We start from the raw sequence: 21,545 nt of genomic DNA on the forward strand, positions 1-21,545 counted from the left end.
GTCTCAGGCAAGTTTACTCATCACATTAGCGTAGTTCACCGAACAACTTGTGCTATAAGGACCTAGCATTTTTCCTGGTCTAGGCACATAGTCAGCGGAAACCCGTGTCCCTTGTATAATATACTCCATTTACATGATAGTCATTTAGCAGATGCTCTTATCCAGAGAGGCTTACAGTTAGGGTTAAGTGCCTTGCTCAAGGGCACATTGACAGATTGTTCACTTAGACGGCTTGGGGGTTCAAACCAGCAACCTTTCGTTTACTGTCCCAACGCTCTTAACTGCTAGGCTACCTGCCGCCCTATAATGTAGGTAATGTGTGTATGAAAAACATACCCTTTCCTGCCATCCTACCTGTACATGTTTGCAGTCATGCCCTCTGGCGGGCAGCTGGATGCGCCTGAAGGTGATTGGGCATTTGAGGGAGACTTTGATGGCGGTCTGCTCAACGCCGTCCTCCCCGTTTAGACTGGTGTTACCCGACGAGGCCACTACGCTGCTGAAGTTCCTCTTAACTGGAGGGAGGGGAAAGGAGGGAGTGAGGGAGGGAAAAAGAGGGAGGTAGGGAGGGAGGGAGGGGTGGGTGGGAAGGAGGGAGGGGAAAGGAAGGCGAGAGAGGGGGTGCGAGGGGGGAAAGAGAGAGAAATTTACCTCGACTAACCGGTGCCCCCGCACATTGACTCTGTACCGGTACCCCTTGTATATCGTCTCGCTATTGTTATTATACTGCTGCTCTTTAACTACTTGTTCCTTTTATTTCTTATTCTTATTCGTATTTTTTAAACTGCAATGTTGGTTAGGGGCTTGTCAGTAAGCATTTCACTGTAAGGTCTACTACACCTGTTGTTTTCGGTGCATGTGACTAATTAAATTTGATTAGATTTGACTGATGGCATATTCTTGCACAGAAGATTGATGTAAAGGTAGTATAGTATAGTAGTGGTATAGTACAGTATAGCAATAGTAACATACTCTTGGTGATGCAGTGTTCTGCAGGCAGGAGTCTCTTCTTCAGGAGCCCTTGCAGGACGGAGCGGACTGAAGGCCTGTGGACCAGCTGCAGCACAAACAGGTGCGACTGCACATAGAGAAAATACATGAAGACATAGAGACCTAAATAAAGAGTGGGTTATGAACAGTGAATTCTCTACAGACAGCAGTAGTTCTACTATAGTGTGTTAGCTTCTACACCTTCTGTTTACATCACAGCACAGAGGTGTCTCAACCAATCACAGCACCGCAATGTTGACCGGCCATATAACAGAAATTCAACTAAATAACCAGTGAATAACCACTGCCAAGTGTATACGCAACAGGGGTAGTTACAAAGAGTTTAAAACATTAAGCCACATGTTATTTAACATATCCCTTGTATCCTTTGTTCTGCATGTTCCATTGGATGGTGTACTCACACAGCAGCAGGCAGTGACGGTGATCTGGATGGTGTTTCTGCCGGGCTGGCACACTTGCTTCAGGTGCAAGGGTTTATGGGACGTCTTGTTGTCGCCTCGCTCGATGGTCAGGGGCGTGGCGTTGACACTGACCTGGAAGGAAGAAGGACAGTTTGTGCGTGTGTACACGTGTGACCATGTGTGTGCATGAGTATGTGTGTGTGTGTGCTGACCTGGACGGAGGCAGGCCAGTTGGTGTTCATCTGTCGGTCCTCGTGGTGGTAACACTTGAACTGCAGCTCCAGGTCTGACCTAGTGGGGTCAAAGAGCAAAGGGCAGTGGTCAATATAGCCAAATACAAAATAGTTTTCCCGAATCCACTCCTCATGGACCCCCAGCCAGGACTGCACAGTTTTGTTCCAGCCCAGCACTAGTACACCAGATTCAGTTGGTCAAGGGTTGGTAATAAGTTTGGTTGAAAGTTCTGTAGTCCTTTCCTGCAGTCAATGAACAAAAGCTCCCTCTTTGTTATTCATATTTTGCACAATGTCATAATTCATAAATAAAACACAAATTTAAAACAGTGAAAATCCAGTGTTTCTATGTCAAACAGTTTAATTATATTTCAGTCTTCTGTGATGTATATAAAGTGTAATATTGGGATTCAAACTAAAAATGGAATACATTTCAACTCTATATCTGACATGGTACAGGTGTCTTAAAGTTTTAAGTCCATAACTATGTGTGTGAGGTGGATACTTTAGTTTCAAAGTAGATTTGGTTAAGACGACGAAGAACCTCACTGTGGATACTTTAGTTTCAAAGTAGATTTGGTTAAGACCACCAAGAACCTCACTGTGGATACTTTAGTTTCAAAGTAGATTTGGTTAAGACCACCAAGAACCTCACTGTGGATACTTTAGTTTCAAAGTAGATTTGGTTAAGACGACCAAGAACCTCACTGTGGATACTTTAGTTTCAAAGTAGATTTGGTTAAGACCACCAAGAACCTCACTGTGGATACTTTAGTTTCAAAGTAGATTTGGTTAAGACCACCAAGAACCTCACTGTGGATACTTTAGTTTCAAAGTAGATTTGGTTAAGACCACCAAGAACCTCACTGTGTGTGAGGTGGATACTTTAGTTTCAAAGTAGATTTGGTTAAGACTACCAAGAACCACACTGTGTGTGAGGTGGATACTTTAGTTTCAAAGTAGATTTGGTTAAGACGACCAAGAACCTCACTGTGGATACTTTAGTTTCAAAGTAGATTTGGTTAAGACCACCAAGAACCTCACTGTGGATACTTTAGTTTCAAAGTAGATTTGGTTAAGACCACCAACAACCTCACTGTGGATACTTTAGTTTCAAAGTAGATTTGGTTAAGACCACCAAGAACCTCACTGTGGATACTTTAGTTTCAAAGTAGATTTGGTTAAGACTACCAAGAACCACACTGTGGATACTTTAGTTTCAAAGTAGATATGGTTAAGACTACCAAGAACCTCACTGTGGATACTTTAGTTTCAAAGTAGATTTGTTTAAGACTACCAAGAACCTCACTGTGGATACTTTAGTTTCAAAGTAGATTTGGTTAAGACCACCAAGAACCTCACTGTGTGTGAGATGGATATTTTAGTTTCAAAGTAGATTTGGTTAAGACCACCAAGAACCACACTGTATGTGAGGTGGATACTTTAGTTTCAAAGTAGATTGGGTTAAGACCACCAAGAACCTCACTGTGTGTGAGGTGGATACTTTAGTTTCAAAGTAGATTTGTTTAAGACTACCAAGAACCTCACTGTGGATACTTTAGTTTCAAAGTAGATTTGGTTAAGACCACCAAGAACCTCACTGTCTGTGAGGTGGATACTTTAGTTTCAAAGTGGATTTGGTTAAGACTACCAAGAACCTCACTGTGGATACTTAAGTTTCAAAGTAGATTTGGTTAAGACCACCAAGAACCTCACTGTGGATACTTTAGTTTCAAAGTAGATTTGGTTAAGACCACCAAGAACCTCACTGTGGATACTTTAGTTCAAAATAGATTTGGTTAAGACCACCAAGAACCTCACTGTGGATACTTAAGTTTCAAAGTAGATTTGGTTAAGACCACCAAGAACCTCACTGTGTGTGAGGTGGATACTTTAGTTTCAAAGTAGATTTGGTTAAGACCACCAAGAACCTCACTGTGGATACTTTAGTTTCAAAAAAGATTTGGTTAAGACCACCAACAACCTCACTGTGGATACTTTAGTTTCAAAGTAGTTTTGGTTAAGACTACCAAGAACCACACTGTGTGTGAGGTGGATACTTTAGTTTCAAAGTAGATTTGGTTAAGACCACCAAGAACCTCACTGTGGATACATTAGTTTCAAAAAAGATTTGTTTAAGACTACCAAGAACCACACTGTGGATACTTTAGTTTCAAAGTAGATTTGGTTAAGACTACCAAGAACCTCACTGTGGATACTTTAGTTTCAAAGTAGATTTGTTTAAGACTACCAAGAACCTCACTGTGGATACTTTAGTTTCAAAGTAGATTTGGTTAAGACCACCAAGAACCTCACTGTGTGTGAGATGGATACTTTAGTTTCAAAGTAGATTTGGTTAAGACCACCAAGAACCACACTGTATGTGAGGTGGATACTTTAGTTTCAAAGTAGATTTGGTTAAGACCACCAAGAACCTCAATGTGTGTGAGGTGGATACTTTAGTTTCAAAGTAGATTTGTTTAAGACCACCAAGAACCTCACTGTGGATACTTTAGTTTCAAAGTAGATTTGGTTAAGACCACCAAGAACCTCACTGTGTGTGAGGTGGATACTTTAGTTTCAAAGTAGATTTGGTTAAGACCAACAAGAACCTCACTGTGGATACTTTAGTTTCAAAATATATTTGGTTAATACCACCAAGAACCTCACTGTGTGTGAGGTGGATACTTTAGTTTCAAAATAGATTTGGTTAAGACCGACCAAGAACCTCACTGTGGATACTTTAGTTTCCAAGTAGATTTGGTTAAGACCACCAACAACCTCACTGTGGATACTTTAGTTTCAAAGTAGATTTGGTTAAGACTACCAAGAACCACACTGTGTGTGAGGTGGATACTTTAGTTTCAAAGTAGATTTGGTTAAGACCACCAAGAACCTCACTGTGGATACTTTAGTTTCAAAGTAGATTTGTTTAAGACTACCAAGAACCTCACTGTGGATACTTTAGTTTCAAAGTAGATTTGGTTAAGACCACCAAGAACCTCACTGTGTGTGAGATGGATACTTTAGTTTCAAAGTAGATTTGGTTAAGACCACCAAGAACCACACTGTATGTGAGGTGGATACTTTAGTTTCAAAGTAGATTTGGTTAAGACCACCAAGAACCTCAATGTGTGTGAGGTGGATACTTTAGTTTCAAAGTAGATTTGGTTAAGACCACCAACAACCTCACTGTGGATACTTTAGTTTCAAAGTAGATTTGGTTAAGACCACCAAGAACCTCACTGTGGATACTTTAGTTTCAAAGTAGATTTGGTTAAGACCACCAACAACCTCACTGTGGATACTTTAGTTTCAAAGTAGATTTGGTTAAGACCACCAAGAACCTCACTGTGGATACTTTAGTTTCAAAGTAGATTTGGTTAAGACTACCAAGAACCACACTGTGGATACTTTAGTTTCAAAGTAGATATGGTTAAGACTACCAAGAACCTCACTGTGGATACTTTAGTTTCAAAGTAGATTTGTTTAAGACTACCAAGAACCTCACTGTGGATACTTTAGTTTCAAAGTAGATTTGGTTAAGACCACCAAGAACCTCACTGTGTGTGAGATGGATACTTTAGTTTCAAAGTAGATTTGGTTAAGACCACCAAGAACCACACTGTATGTGAGGTGGATACTTTAGTTTCAAAGTAGATTGGGTTAAGACCACCAAGAACCTCACTGTGTGTGAGGTGGATACTTTAGTTTCAAAGTAGATTTGTTTAAGACTACCAAGAACCTCACTGTGGATACTTTAGTTTCAAAGTAGATTTGGTTAAGACCACCAAGAACCTCACTGTCTGTGAGGTGGATACTTTAGTTTCAAAGTGGATTTGGTTAAGACTACCAAGAACCTCACTGTGGATACTTAAGTTTCAAAGTAGATTTGGTTAAGACCACCAAGAACCTCACTGTGGATACTTTAGTTTCAAAGTAGATTTGGTTAAGACCACCAAGAACCTCACTGTGGATACTTTAGTTCAAAATAGATTTGGTTAAGACCACCAAGAACCTCACTGTGGATACTTAAGTTTCAAAGTAGATTTGGTTAAGACCACCAAGAACCTCACTGTGTGTGAGGTGGATACTTTAGTTTCAAAGTAGATTTGGTTAAGACCACCAAGAACCTCACTGTGGATACTTTAGTTTCAAAAAAGATTTGGTTAAGACCACCAACAACCTCACTGTGGATACTTTAGTTTCAAAGTAGTTTTGGTTAAGACTACCAAGAACCACACTGTGTGTGAGGTGGATACTTTAGTTTCAAAGTAGATTTGGTTAAGACCACCAAGAACCTCACTGTGGATACATTAGTTTCAAAAAAGATTTGTTTAAGACTACCAAGAACCACACTGTGGATACTTTAGTTTCAAAGTAGATTTGGTTAAGACTACCAAGAACCTCACTGTGGATACTTTAGTTTCAAAGTAGATTTGTTTAAGACTACCAAGAACCTCACTGTGGATACTTTAGTTTCAAAGTAGATTTGGTTAAGACCACCAAGAACCTCACTGTGTGTGAGATGGATACTTTAGTTTCAAAGTAGATTTGGTTAAGACCACCAAGAACCACACTGTATGTGAGGTGGATACTTTAGTTTCAAAGTAGATTTGGTTAAGACCACCAAGAACCTCAATGTGTGTGAGGTGGATACTTTAGTTTCAAAGTAGATTTGTTTAAGACCACCAAGAACCTCACTGTGGATACTTTAGTTTCAAAGTAGATTTGGTTAAGACCACCAAGAACCTCACTGTGTGTGAGGTGGATACTTTAGTTTCAAAGTAGATTTGGTTAAGACCAACAAGAACCTCACTGTGGATACTTTAGTTTCAAAATATATTTGGTTAATACCACCAAGAACCTCACTGTGTGTGAGGTGGATACTTTAGTTTCAAAATAGATTTGGTTAAGACCGACCAAGAACCTCACTGTGGATACTTTAGTTTCCAAGTAGATTTGGTTAAGACCACCAACAACCTCACTGTGGATACTTTAGTTTCAAAGTAGATTTGGTTAAGACTACCAAGAACCACACTGTGTGTGAGGTGGATACTTTAGTTTCAAAGTAGATTTGGTTAAGACCACCAAGAACCTCACTGTGTGTGAGGTGGATACTTTAGATTCAAAGTAGATTTGGTTAAGACTACCAAGAACCACACTGTGTGTGAGGTGGATACTTTAGTTTCAAAGTAGATTTGGTTAAGACGACCAAGAACCTCACTGTGGATACTTTAGTTTCAAAGTAGATATGGTTAAGACCACCAACAACCTCACTGTGGATACTTTAGTTTCAAAGTAGATTTGGTTAAGACCACCAAGAACCTCACTGTGGATACTTTAGTTTCAAAGTAGATTTGGTTAAGACTACCAAGAACCACACTGTGGATACTTTAGTTTCAAAGTAGATATGGTTAAGACTACCAAGAACCTCACTGTGGATACTTTAGTTTCAAAGTAGATTTGTTTAAGACTACCAAGAACCTCACTGTGGATACTTTAGTTTCAAAGTAGATTTGGTTAAGACCACCAAGAATCTCACTGTGTGTGAGATGGATACTTTAGTTTCAAAGTAGATTTGGTTAAGACCACCAAGAATCACACTGTATGTGAGGTGGATACTTTAGTTTCAAAGTAGATTTGGTTAAGACCACCAAGAACCTCACTGTGTGTGAGGTGGATACTTTAGTTTCAAAGTAGATTTGGTTAAGACTACCAAGAACCTCACTGTGGATACTTTAGTTTCAAAGTAGATTTGGTTAAGACCACCAAGAACCTCACTGTGTGTGAGGGGGATACTTTAGTTTCAAAGTAGATTTGGTTAAGACCACCAAGAACCTCACTGTGGATACTTTAGTTTCAAAGTAGATTTGGTTAAGACCACCAAGAACCTCACTGTGGATACTTTAGTTTCAAAGTAGATTTGGTTAATACCACCAACAACCTCACTGTGGATACTTTAGTTTCAAAGTAGATTTGGTTAAGACTACCTAGAACCACACTGTGTGTGAGGTGGATACTTTAGTTTAAAAGTAGATTTGGTTAAGACCACCAAGAACCACACTGTCTATGAGGTGGATACTTTCGTTTCAAAGTGGATTTGGTTAAGATTACCAAGAACCTCACTGTGGATACTTTAGTTTCAAAGTAGATTTGTTTAAGACCACCAAGAACCTCACTGTGGATACTTTAGTTTCAAAGTAGATTTGGTTAAGACCACCAACAACCTCACTGTGGATACTTTAGTTTCAAAGTAGATTTGGTTAAGACTACCAAGAACCACACTGTGTGTGAGGTGGATACTTTAGTTTCAAAGTAGATTTGGTTAAGACGACCAAGAACCTCACTGTGGATACTTTAGTTTCAAAGTAGATTTGGTTAAGACCACCAAGAACCTCACTGTGGATACTTTAGTTTCAAAGTAGATTTGGTTAAGACCACCAACAACCTCACTGTGGATACTTTAGTTTCAAAGTAGATTTGGTTAAGACCACCATGAACCTCACTGTGGATACTTTAGTTTCAAAGTAGATTTGGTTAAGACTACCAAGAACCACACTGTGGATACTTTAGTTTCAAAGTAGATATGGTTAAGACTACCAAGAACCTCACTGTGGATACTTTAGTTTCAAAGTAGATTTGTTTAAGACTACCAAGAACCTCACTGTGGATACTTTAGTTTCAAAGTAGATTTGGTTAAGACCACCAAGAACCTCACTGTGTGTGAGATGGATACTTTAGTTTCAAAGTAGATTTGGTTAAGACCACCAAGAACCACACTGTATGTGAGGTGGATACTTTAGTTTCAAAGTAGATTTGGTTAAGACCACCAAGAACCTCACTGTGTGTGAGGTGGATACTTTAGTTTCAAAGTAGATTTGGTTAAGACTACCAAGAACCTCACTGTGGATACTTTAGTTTCAAAGTAGATTTGGTTAAGACCACCAAGAACCTCACTGTGTGTGAGGGGGATACTTTAGTTTCAAAGTAGATTTGGTTAAGACCACCAAGAACCTCACTGTGAATACTTTAGTTTCAAAGTAGATTTGGTTAAGACCACCAAGAACCTCACTGTGGATACTTTAGTTTCAAAGTAGATTTGGTTAATACCACCAACAACCTCACTGTGGATACTTTAGTTTCAAAGTAGATTTGGTTAAGACTACCAAGAACCACACTGTGTGTGAGGTGGATACTTTAGTTTCAAAGTAGATTTGGTTAAGACCACCAAGAACCACACTGTCTATGAGGTGGATACTTTCGTTTCAAAGTGGATTTGGTTAAGATTACCAAGAACCTCACTGTGGATACTTTAGTTTCAAAGTAGATTTGGTTAAGACCACCAACAACCTCACTGTGGATACTTTAGTTTCAAAGTAGATTTGGTTAAGACTACCAAGAACCACACTGTGTGTGAGGTGGATACTTTAGTTTCAAAGTAGATTTGGTTAAGACCACCAAGAACCTCACTGTGGATACTTTAGTTTCAAAGTAGATTTGGTTAAGACTACCAAGAACCACACTGTGGATACTTTAGTTTCAAAGTAGATTTGGTTAAGACTACCAAGAACCTCACTGTGGATACTTTAGTTTCAAAGTAGATTTGTTTAAGACTACCAAGAACCTCACTGTGGATACTTTAGTTTCAAAGTAGGTTTGGTTAAGACCACCAAGAACCTCACTGTGTGTGAGATGGATACTTTAGTTTCAAAGTAGATTTGGTTAAGACCACCAAGAACCACACTGTATGTGAGGTGGATACTTTAGTTTCAAAGTAGATTGGGTTAAGACCACCAAGAACCTCACTGTCTGTGAGGTGGATACTTTAGTTTCAAAGTAGATTTGTTTAAGACTACCAAGAACCTCACTGTGGAAACTTTAGTTTCAAAGTAGATTTGGTTAAGACCACCAAGAACCTCACTGTGCGTGAGGGGATACTTTAGTTTCAAAGTAGATTTGGTTAAGACCACCAAGAACCTCACTGTCTGTGAGGTGGATACTTTAGTTTCAAAGTGGATTTGGTTAAGACTACCAAGAACCTCACTGTGGATACTTAAGTTTCAAAGTAGATTTGGTAAAGACCACCAAGAACCTCACTGTGGATACTTTAGTTTCAAAGTAGATTTGGTTAAGACCACCAAGAACCTCACTGTGGATACTTTAGTTCAAAATAGATTTGGTTAAGACCACCAAGAAACTCACTGTGGATACTTAAGTTTCAAAGTAGATTTGGTTAAGACCACCAAGAACCTCACTGTGTGTGAGGTGGATACTTTAGTTTCAAAGTAGATTTGGTTAAGACCAACAAGAACCTCACTGTGGATACTTTAGTTTCAAAATATATTTGGTTAAGACCACCAAGAACCTCACTGTGGATACTTTAGTTTCAAAGTAGATTTGGTTAAGACCACCAAGAACCTCACTGTGGATACTTTAGTTCAAAATAGATTTGGTTAAGACCACCAAGAACCTCACTGTGGATACTTTAGTTTCAAAGTAGATTTGGTTAAGACCACCAAGAACCTCACTGTGTGTGAGGTGGATACTTTAGTTTCAAAATAGATTTGGTTAAGACCACCAAGAACCTCACTGTGGATACTTTAGTTTCAAAGTAGATTTGGTTAAGACCACCAACAACCTCACTGTGGATACTTTAGTTTCAAAGTAGTTTTGGTTAAGACTACCAAGAACCACACTGTGTGTGAGGTGGATACTTTAGTTTCAAAGTAGATTTGGTTAAGACCACCAAGAACCTCACTGTGGATACTTTAGTTTCAAAGTAGATTTGTTTAAGACTACCAAGAACCACACTGTGGATACTTTAGTTTCAAAGTAGATTTGGTTAAGACTACCAAGAACCACACTGTGTGTGAGGTGGATACTTTAGTTTCAAAGTAGATTTGGTTAAGACCACCAAGAACCTCACTGTGTGTGAGGTGGATACTTTAGTTTCAAAGTAGATTTGGTTAAGACTACCAAGAACCACACTGTGTGTGAGGTGGATACTTTAGTTTCAAAGTAGATTTGGTTAAGACGACCAAGAACCTCACTGTGGATACTTTAGTTTCAAAGTAGATTTGGTTAAGACCACCAAGAACCTCACTGTGGATACTTTAGTTTCAAAGTAGATTTGGTTAAGACCACCAACAACCTCACTGTGGATACTTTAGTTTCAAAGTAGATTTGGTTAAGACCACCAAGAACCTCACTGTGGATACTTTAGTTTCAAAGTAGATTTGGTTAAGACTACCAAGAACCACACTGTGGATACTTTAGTTTCAAAGTAGATATGGTTAAGACTACCAAGAACCTCACTGTGGATACTTTAGTTTCAAAGTAGATTTGTTTAAGACTACCAAGAACCTCACTGTGGATACTTTAGTTTCAAAGTAGATTTGGTTAAGACCACCAAGAACCTCACTGTGTGTGAGATGGATACTTTAGTTTCAAAGTAGATTTGGTTAAGACCACCAAGAACCACACTGTATGTGAGGTGGATACTTTAGTTTCAAAGTAGATTTGGTTAAGACCACCAAGAACCTCACTGTGTGTGAGGTGGATACTTTAGTTTCAAAGTAGATTTGGTTAAGACTACCAAGAACCTCACTGTGGATACTTTAGTTTCAAAGTAGATTTGGTTAAGACCACCAAGAACCTCACTGTGTGTGAGGGGGATACTTTAGTTTCAAAGTAGATTTGGTTAAGACCACCAAGAACCTCACTGTGGATACTTTAGTTTCAAAGTAGATTTGGTTAAGACCACCAAGAACCTCACTGTGGATACTTTAGTTTCAAAGTAGATTTGGTTAATACCACCAACAACCTCACTGTGGATACTTTAGTTTCAAAGTAGATTTGGTTAAGACTACCAAGAACCACACTGTGTGTGAGGTGGATACTTTAGTTTCAAAGTAGATTTGGTTAAGACCACCAAGAACCACACTGTCTATGAGGTGGATACTTTCGTTTCAAAGTGGATTTGGTTAAGATTACCAAGAACCTCACTGTGGATACTTTAGTTTCAAAGTAGATTTGTTTAAGACCACCAAGAACCTCACTGTGGATACTTTAGTTTCAAAGTAGATTTGGTTAAGACCACCAACAACCTCACTGTGGATACTTTAGTTTCAAAGTAGATTTGGTTAAGACTACCAAGAACCACACTGTGTGTGAGGTGGATACTTTAGTTTCAAAGTAGATTTGGTTAAGACCACCAAGAACCTCACTGTGGATACTTTAGTTTCAAAGTAGATTTGGTTAAGACTACCAAGAACCACACTGTGGATACTTTAGTTTCAAAGTAGATATGGTTAAGACTACCAAGAACCTCACTGTGGATACTTTAGTTTCAAAGTAGATTTGTTTAAGACTACCAAGAACCTCACTGTGGATACTTTAGTTTCAAAGTAGATTTGGTTAAGACCACCAAGAACCTCACTGTGTGTGAGATGGATACTTTAGTTTCAAAGTAGATTTGGTTAAGACCACCAAGAACCACACTGTATGTGAGGTGGATACTTTAGTTTCAAAGTAGATTTGGTTAAGACCACCAAGAACCTCACTGTGTGTGAGGTGGATACTTTAGTTTCAAAGTAGATTTGGTTAAGACTACCAAGAACCTCACTGTGGATACTTTAGTTTCAAAGTAGATTTGGTTAAGACCACCAAGAACCTCACTGTGTGTGAGGGGGATACTTTAGTTTCAAAGTAGATTTGGTTAAGACCACCAAGAACCTCACTGTGGATACTTTAGTTTCAAAGTAGATTTGGTTAAGACCACCAAGAACCTCACTGTGGATACTTTAGTTTCAAAGTAGATTTGGTTAATACCACCAACAACCTCACTGTGGATACTTTAGTTTCAAAGTAGATTTGGTTAAGACTACCAAGAACCACACTGTGTGTGAGGTGGATACTTTAGTTTCAAAGTAGATTTGGTTAAGACCACCAAGAACCACACTGTCTATGAGGTGGATACTTTCGTTTCAAAGTGGATTTGGTTAAGATTACCAAGAACCTCACTGTGGATACTTTAGTTTCAAAGTAGATTTGGTTAAGACCACCAACAACCTCACTGTGGATACTTTAGTTTCAAAGTAGATTTGGTTAAGACTACCAAGAACCACACTGTGTGTGAGGTGGATACTTTAGTTTCAAAGTAGATTTGGTTAAGACCACCAAGAACCTCACTGTGGATACTTTAGTTTCAAAGTAGATTTGGTTAAGACTACCAAGAACCACACTGTGGATACTTTAGTTTCAAAGTAGATTTGGTTAAGACTACCAAGAACCTCACTGTGGATACTTTAGTTTCAAAGTAGATTTGTTTAAGACTACCAAGAACCTCACTGTGGATACTTTAGTTTCAAAGTAGGTTTGGTTAAGACCACCAAGAACCTCACTGTGTGTGAGATGGATACTTTAGTTTCAAAGTAGATTTGGTTAAGACCACCAAGAACCACACTGTATGTGAGGTGGATACTTTAGTTTCAAAGTAGATTGGGTTAAGACCACCAAGAACCTCACTGTCTGTGAGGTGGATACTTTAGTTTCAAAGTAGATTTGGTTAAGACCACCAAGAACCTCACTGTGGATACTTTAGTTTCAAAGTAGATTTGGTTAAGACCACCAAGAACCTCACTGTGGATACTTTAGTTCAAAATAGATTTGGTTAAGACCACCAAGAACCTCACTGTGGATACTTAAGTTTCAAAGTAGATTTGGTTAAGACCACCAAGAACCTCACTGTGTGTGAGGTGGATACTTTAGTTTCAAAGTAGATTTGGTTAAGACCAACAAGAACCTCACTGTGGATACTTTAGTTTCAAAATATATTTGGTTAAGACCACCAAGAACCTCACTGTGGATACTTTAGTTTCAAAGTAGATTTGGTTAAGACCACCAAGAACCTCACTGTGGATACTTTAGTTCAAAATAGATTTGGTTAAGACCACCAAGAACCTCACTGTGGATACTTTAGTTTCAAAGTAGATTTGGTTAAGACCACCAAGAACCTCACTGTGTGTGAGGTGGATACTTTAGTTTCAAAATAGATTTGGTTAAGACCACCAAGAACCTCACTGTGGATACTTTAGTTTCAAAGTAGATTTGTTTAAGACTACCAAGAACCACACTGTGGATACTTTAGTTTCAAAGTAGATTTGGTTAAGACTACCAAGAACCTCACTGTGGATACTTTAGTTTCAAAGTAGATTTGTTTAAGACTACCAAGAACCTCACTGTGGATACTTTAGTTTCAAAGTAGATTTGGTTAAGACCACCAAGAACCTCACTGTGTGTGAGATGGATACTTTAGTTTAAAAGTAGATTTGGTTAAGACCACCAAGAACCACACTGTCTATGAGGTGGATACTTTCGTTTCAAAGTGGATTTGGTTAAGATTACCAAGAACCTCACTGTGGATACTTTAGTTTCAAAGTAGATTTGTTTAAGACCACCAAGAACCTCACTGTGGATACTTTAGTTTCAAAGTAGATTTGGTTAAGACCACCAACAACCTCACTGTGGATACTTTAGTTTCAAAGTAGATTTGGTTAAGACTACCAAGAACCACACTGTGTGTGAGGTGGATACTTTAGTTTCAAAGTAGATTTGGTTAAGACGACCAAGAACCTCACTGTGGATACTTTAGTTTCAAAGTAGATTTGGTTAAGACCACCAAGAACCTCACTGTGGATACTTTAGTTTCAAAGTAGATTTGGTTAAGACCACCAACAACCTCACTGTGGATACTTTAGTTTCAAAGTAGATTTGGTTAAGACCACCATGAACCTCACTGTGGATACTTTAGTTTCAAAGTAGATTTGGTTAAGACTACCAAGAACCACACTGTGGATACTTTAGTTTCAAAGTAGATTTGGTTAAGACTACCAAGAACCACACTGTGGATACTTTAGTTTCAAAGTAGATATGCTTAAGACTACCAAGAACCTCACTGTGGATACTTTAGTTTCAAAGTAGATTTGGTTAAGACCACCAAGAACCTCACTGTGTGTGAGATGGATACTTTAGTTTCAAAGTAGATTTGGTTAAGACCACCAAGAACCACACTGTATGTGAGGTGGATACTTTAGTTTCAAAGTAGATTTGGTTAAGACCACCAAGAACCTCACTGTGTGTGAGGTGGATACTTTAGTTTCAAAGTAGATTTGGTTAAGACTACCAAGAACCTCACTGTGGATACTTTAGTTTCAAAGTAGATTTGGTTAAGACCACCAAGAACCTCACTGTGTGTGAGGGGGATACTTTAGTTTCAAAGTAGATTTGGTTAAGACCACCAAGAACCTCACTGTGGATACTTTAGTTTCAAAGTAGATTTGGTTAAGACCACCAAGAACCACACTGTCTATGAGGTGGATACTTTCGTTTCAAAGTGGATTTGGTTAAGATTACCAAGAACCTCACTGTGGATACTTTAGTTTCAAAGTAGATTTGGTTAAGACCACCAACAACCTCACTGTGGATACTTTAGTTTCAAAGTAGATTTGGTTAAGACTACCAAGAACCACACTGTGTGTGAGGTGGATACTTTAGTTTCAAAGTAGATTTGGTTAAGACCACCAAGAACCTCACTGTGGATACTTTAGTTTCAAAGTAGATTTGGTTAAGACTACCAAGAACCACACTGTGGATACTTTAGTTTCAAAGTAGATTTGGTTAAGACTACCAAGAACCTCACTGTGGATACTTTAGTTTCAAAGTAGATTTGTTTAAGACTACCAAGAACCTCACTGTGGATACTTTAGTTTCAAAGTAGGTTTGGTTAAGACCACCAAGAACCTCACTGTGTGTGAGATGGATACTTTAGTTTCAAAGTAGATTTGGTTAAGACCACCAAGAACCACACTGTATGTGAGGTGGATACTTTAGTTTCAAAGTAGATTGGGTTAAGACCACCAAGAACCTCACTGTCTGTGAGGTGGATACTTTAGTTTCAAAGTAGATTTGTTTAAGACTACCAAGAACCTCACTGTGGATACTTTAGTTTCAAAGTAGATTTGGTTAAGACCACCAAGAACCTCACTGTGGATACTTTAGTTCAAAATAGATTTGGTTAAGACCACCAAGAACCTCACTGTGGATACTTAAGTTTCAAAGTAGATTTGGTTAAGACCACCAAGAACCTCACTGTGTGTGAGGTGGATACTTTAGTTTCAAAGTAGATTTGGTTAAGACCAACAAGAACCTCACTGTGGATACTTTAGTTTCAAAATATATTTGGTTAAGACCACCAAGAACCTCACTGTGGATACTTTAGTTTCAAAGTAGATTTGGTTAAGACCACCAAGAACCTCACTGTGGATACTTTAGTTCAAAATAGATTTGGTTAAGACCACCAAGAACCTCACTGTGGATACTTTAGTTTCAAAGTAGATTTGGTTAAGACCACCAAGAACCTCACTGTGTGTGAGGTGGATACTTTAGTTTCAAAATAGATTTGGTTAAGACCACCAAGAACCTCACTGTGGATACTTTAGTTTCAAAGTAGATTTGTTTAAGACTACTAAGAACCACACTGTGGATACTTTAGTTTCAAAGTAGATTTGGTTAAGACTACCAAGAACCTCACTGTGGATACTTTAGTTTCAAAGTAGATTTGTTTAAGACTACCAAGAACCTCACTGTGGATACTTTAGTTTCAAAGTAGATTTGGTTAAGACCACCAAGAACCTCACTGTGTGTGAGATGGATACTTTAGTTTAAAAGTAGATTTGGTTAAGACCACCAAGAACCACACTGTCTATGAGGTGGATACTTTCGTTTCAAAGTGGATTTGGTTAAGATTACCAAGAACCTCACTGTGGATACTTTAGTTTCAAAGTAGATTTGTTTAAGACCACCAAGAACCTCACTGTGGATACTTTAGTTTCAAAGTAGATTTGGTTAAGACCACCAACAACCTCACTGTGGATACTTTAGTTTCAAAGTAGATTTGGTTAAGACTACCAAGAACCACACTGTGTGTGAGGTGGATACTTTAGTTTCAAAGTAGATTTGGTTAAGACGACCAAGAACCTCACTGTGGATACTTTAGTTTCAAAGTAGATTTGGTTAAGACCACCAAGAACCTCACTGTGGATACTTTAGTTTCAAAGTAGATTTGGTTAAGACCACCAACAACCTCACTGTGGATACTTTAGTTTCAAAGTAGATTTGGTTAAGACCACCATGAACCTCACTGTGGATACTTTAGTTTCAAAGTAGATTTGGTTAAGACTACCAAGAACCACACTGTGGATACTTTAGTTTCAAAGTAGATATGCTTAAGACTACCAAGAACCTCACTGTGGATACTTTAGTTTCAAAGTAGATTTGGTTAAGACCACCAAGAACCTCACTGTGTGTGAGATGGATACTTTAGTTTCAAAGTAGATTTGGTTAAGACCACCAAGAACCACACTGTATGTGAGGTGGATACTTTAGTTTCAAAGTAGATTTGGTTAAGACCACCAAGAACCTCACTGTGTGTGAGGTGGATACTTTAGTTTCAAAGTAGATTTGGTTAAGACTACCAAGAACCTCACTGTGGATACTTTAGTTTCAAAGTAGATTTGGTTAAGACCACCAAGAACCTCACTGTGTGTGAGGGGGATACTTTAGTTTCAAAGTAGATTTGGTTAAGACCACCAAGAACCTCACTGTGGATACTTTAGTTTCAAAGTAGATTTGGTTAAGACCACCAAGAACCACACTGTCTATGAGGTGGATACTTTCGTTTCAAAGTGGATTTGGTTAAGATTACCAAGAACCTCACTGTGGATACTTTAGTTTCAAAGTAGATTTGGTTAAGACCACCAACAACCTCACTGTGGATACTTTAGTTTCAAAGTAGATTTGGTTAAGACTACCAAGAACCACACTGTGTGTGAGGTGGATACTTTAGTTTCAAAGTAGATTTGGTTAAGACCACCAAGAACCTCACTGTGGATACTTTAGTTTCAAAGTAGATTTGGTTAAGACTACCAAGAACCACACTGTGGATACTTTAGTTTCAAAGTAGATTTGGTTAAGACTACCAAGAACCTCACTGTGGATACTTTAGTTTCAAAGTAGATTTGTTTAAGACTACCAAGAACCTCACTGTGGATACTTTAGTTTCAAAGTAGGTTTGGTTAAGACCACCAAGAACCTCACTGTGTGTGAGATGGATACTTTAGTTTCAAAGTAGATTTGGTTAAGACCACCAAGAACCACACTGTATGTGAGGTGGATACTTTAGTTTCAAAGTAGATTGGGTTAAGACCACCAAGAACCTCACTGTCTGTGAGGTGGATACTTTAGTTTCAAAGTAGATTTGTTTAAGACTACCAAGAACCTCACTGTGGATACTTTAGTTTCAAAGTAGATTTGGTTAAGACCACCAAGAACCTCACTGTGCGTGAGGGGATACTTTAGTTTCAAAGTAGATTTGGTTAAGACCACCAAGAACCTCACTGTCTGTGAGGTGGATACTTTAGTTTCAAAGTGGATTTGGTTAAGACTACCAAGAACCTCACTGTGGATACTTTAGTTTCAAAGTAGATTTGGTTAAGACCACCAAGAACCTCACTGTGGATACTTTAGTTCAAAATAGATTTGGTTAAGACCACCAAGAACCTCACTGTGTGTGAGGTGGATACTTTAGTTTCAAAGTAGATTTGGTTAAGACCAACAAGAACCTCACTGTGGATACTTTAGTTTCAAAATATATTTGGTTAAGACCACCAAGAACCTCACTGTGGATACTTTAGTTTCAAAGTAGATTTGGTTAAGACCACCAAGAACCTCACTGTGGATACTTTAGTTCAAAATAGATTTGGTTAAGACCACCAAGAACCTCACTGTGGATACTTTAGTTTCAAAGTAGATTTGGTTAAGACCACCAAGAACCTCACTGTGTGTGAGGTGGATACTTTAGTTTCAAAATAGATTTGGTTAAGACCACCAAGAACCTCACTGTGGATACTTTAGTTTCAAAGTAGATTTGGTTAAGACCACCAACAACCTCACTGTGGATACTTTAGTTTCAAAGTAGTTTTGGTTAAGACTACCAAGAACCACACTGTGTGTGAGGTGGATACTTTAGTTTCAAAGTAGATTTGGTTAAGACCACCAAGAACCTCACTGTGGATACTTTAGTTTCAAAGTAGATTTGTTTAAGACTACCAAGAACCACACTGTGGATACTTTAGTTTCAAAGTAGATTTGGTTAAGACTACCAAGAACCTCACTGTGGATACTTTAGTTTCAAAGTAGATTTGTTTAAGACTACCAAGAACCTCACTGTGGATACTTTAGTTTCAAAGTAGATTTGGTTAAGACCACCAAGAACCTCACTGTGTGTGAGATGGATACTTTAGTTTCAAAGTAGATTTGGTTAAGACCACCAAGAACCACACTGTATGTGAGGTGGATACTTTAGTTTCAAAGTAGATTTGGTTAAGACCACCAAGAACCTCACTGTGTGTGAGGTGGATACTTTAGTTTCAAAGTAGATTTGGTTAAGACTACCAAGAACCTCACTGTGGATACTTTAGTTTCAAAGTAGATTTGGTTAAGACCACCAAGAACCTCACTGTGTGTGAGGGGGATACTTTAGTTTCAAAGTAGATTTGGTTAAGACCACCAAGAACCACACTGTCTATGAGGTGGATACTTTCGTTTCAAAGTGGATTTGGTTAAGATTACCAAGAACCTCACTGTGGATACTTTAGTTTCAAAGTAGATTTGTTTAAGACCACCAAGAACCTCACTGTGGATACTTTAGTTTCAAAGTAGATTTGGTTAAGACCACCAACAACCTCACTGTGGATACTTTAGTTTCAAAGTAGATTTGGTTAAGACTACCAAGAACCACACTGTGTGTGAGGTGGATACTTTAGTTTCAAAGTAGATTTGGTTAAGACCACCAAGAACCTCACTGTGGATACTTTAGTTTCAAAGTAGATTTGGTTAAGACTACCAAGAACCACACTGTGGATACTTTAGTTTCAAAGTAGATTTGGTTAAGACTACCAAGAACCTCACTGTGGATACTGTAGTTTCAAAGTAGATTTGTTTAAGACTACCAAGAACCTCACTGTGGATACTTTAGTTTCAAAGTAGATTTGGTTAAGAACACCAAGAACCTCACTGTGTGTGAGATGGATACTTTAGTTTCAAAGTAGATTTGGTTAAGACCACCAAGAACCACACTGTATGTGAGGTGGATACTTTAGTTTCAAAATAGATTGGGTTAAGACCACCAAGAACCTCACTGTCTGTGAGGTGGATACTTTAGTTTCAAAGTAGATTTGTTTAAGACTACCAAGAACCTCACTGTGGATACTTTAGTTTCACAGTAGATTTGGTTAAGACCACCAAGAACCTCACTGTGCGTGAGGGGATACTTTAGTTTCAAAGTAGATTTGGTTAAGACCACCAAGAACCTCACTGTCTGTGAGGTGGATACTTTAGTTTCAAAGAGGATTTGGTTAAGACCACCAAGAACCTCACTGTGGATACTTTAGTTTCAAAGTAGATTTGGTTAAGACCACCAAGAACCTCACTGTGGATACTTTAGTTCAAAATAGATTTGGTTAAGACCACCAAGAACCTCACTGTGGAAACTTAAGTTTCAAAGTAGATTTGGTTAAGACCACCAAGAACCTCACTGTGTGTGAGGTGGATACTTTAGTTTCAAAGTAGATTTGGTTAAGACCAACAAGAACCTCACTGTGGATACTTTAGTTTCAAAATATATTTGGTTAAGACCACCAAGAACCTCACTGTGGATACTTTAGTTTCAAAGTAGATTTGGTTAAGACCACCAAGAACCTCACTGTGGATACTTTAGTTCAAAATAGATTTGGTTAAGACCACCAAGAACCTCACTGTGGATACTTTAGTTTCAAAGTAGATTTGGTTAAGACCACCAAGAACCTCACTGTGTGTGAGGTGGATACTTTAGTTTCAAAATAGATTTGGTTAAGACCACCAAGAACCTCACTGTGGATACTTTAGTTTCAAAGTAGATTTGGTTAAGACCACCAACAACCTCACTGTGGATACTTTAGTTTCAAAGTAGTTTTGGTTAAGACTACCAAGAACCACACTGTGTGTGAGGTGGATACTTTAGTTTCAAAGTAGATTTGGTTAAGACCACCAAGAACCTCACTGTGGATACTTTAGTTTCAAAGTAGATTTGTTTAAGACTACCAAGAACCACACTGTGGATACTTTAGTTTCAAAGTAGATTTGGTTAAGACTACCAAGAACCTCACTGTGGATACTTTAGTTTCAAAGTAGATTTGTTTAAGACTACCAAGAACCTCACTGTGGATACTTTAGTTTCAAAGTAGATTTGGTTAAGACCACCAAGAACCTCACTGTGTGTGAGATGGATACTTTAGTTTCAAAGTAGATTTGGTTAAGACCACCAAGAACCACACTGTATGTGAGGTGGATACTTTAGTTTCAAAGTAGATTTGGTTAAGACCACCAAGAACCTCACTGTGTGTGAGGTGGATACTTTAGTTTCAAAGTAGATTTGTTTAAGACCACCAAGAACCTCACTGTGGATACTTTAGTTTCAAAGTAGATTTGGTTAAGACCACCAAGAACCTCACTGTGTGTGAGGTGGATACTTTAGTTTCAAAGTAGATTTGGTTAAGACCAACAAGAACCTCACTGTGGATACTTTAGTTTCAAAATATATTTGGTTAATACCACCAAGAACCTCACTGTGTGTGAGGAGGATACTTTAGTTTCAAAATAGATTTGGTTAAGACCGACCAAGAACCTCACTGTGGATACTTTAGTTTCCAAGTAGATTTGGTTAAGACCACCAACAACCTCACTGTGGATACTTTAGTTTCAAAGTAGATTTGGTTAAGACTACCAAGAACCACACTGTGTG

At 38.4% G+C, this 21,545-nt stretch overlaps 1 protein-coding gene across 7 annotated transcripts in view; it reads right to left on the reverse strand.

Annotated features, from left to right (window-relative positions):
• Positions 1 to 21,545, reverse strand: part of LOC106577220 (zinc finger MIZ domain-containing protein 1) — a 242,404-nt gene that overhangs the window by 6,731 nt on the left and 214,128 nt on the right. For all 7 annotated transcript variants that reach the window (XM_045700990.2, XM_045700993.2, XM_045700991.2 and 4 more), the window contains 4 exons: positions 1,625 to 1,703; positions 1,413 to 1,544; positions 973 to 1,078; positions 355 to 515 (listed from right to left, as the gene is read on the reverse strand). In XM_045700990.2, coding sequence (XP_045556946.2) covers positions 355 to 515; positions 973 to 1,078; positions 1,413 to 1,544; positions 1,625 to 1,703 — 478 coding nt within the window. The remainder of the gene's footprint in view (positions 1 to 354; positions 516 to 972; positions 1,079 to 1,412; positions 1,545 to 1,624; positions 1,704 to 21,545) is intronic.

Source organism: Salmo salar, chromosome 18, assembly GCF_965601325.2.
Source record: "Salmo salar chromosome 18, fSalSal1, whole genome shotgun sequence".
In the NCBI taxonomy this organism is placed as follows: domain Eukaryota; kingdom Metazoa; phylum Chordata; class Actinopteri; order Salmoniformes; family Salmonidae; genus Salmo; species Salmo salar.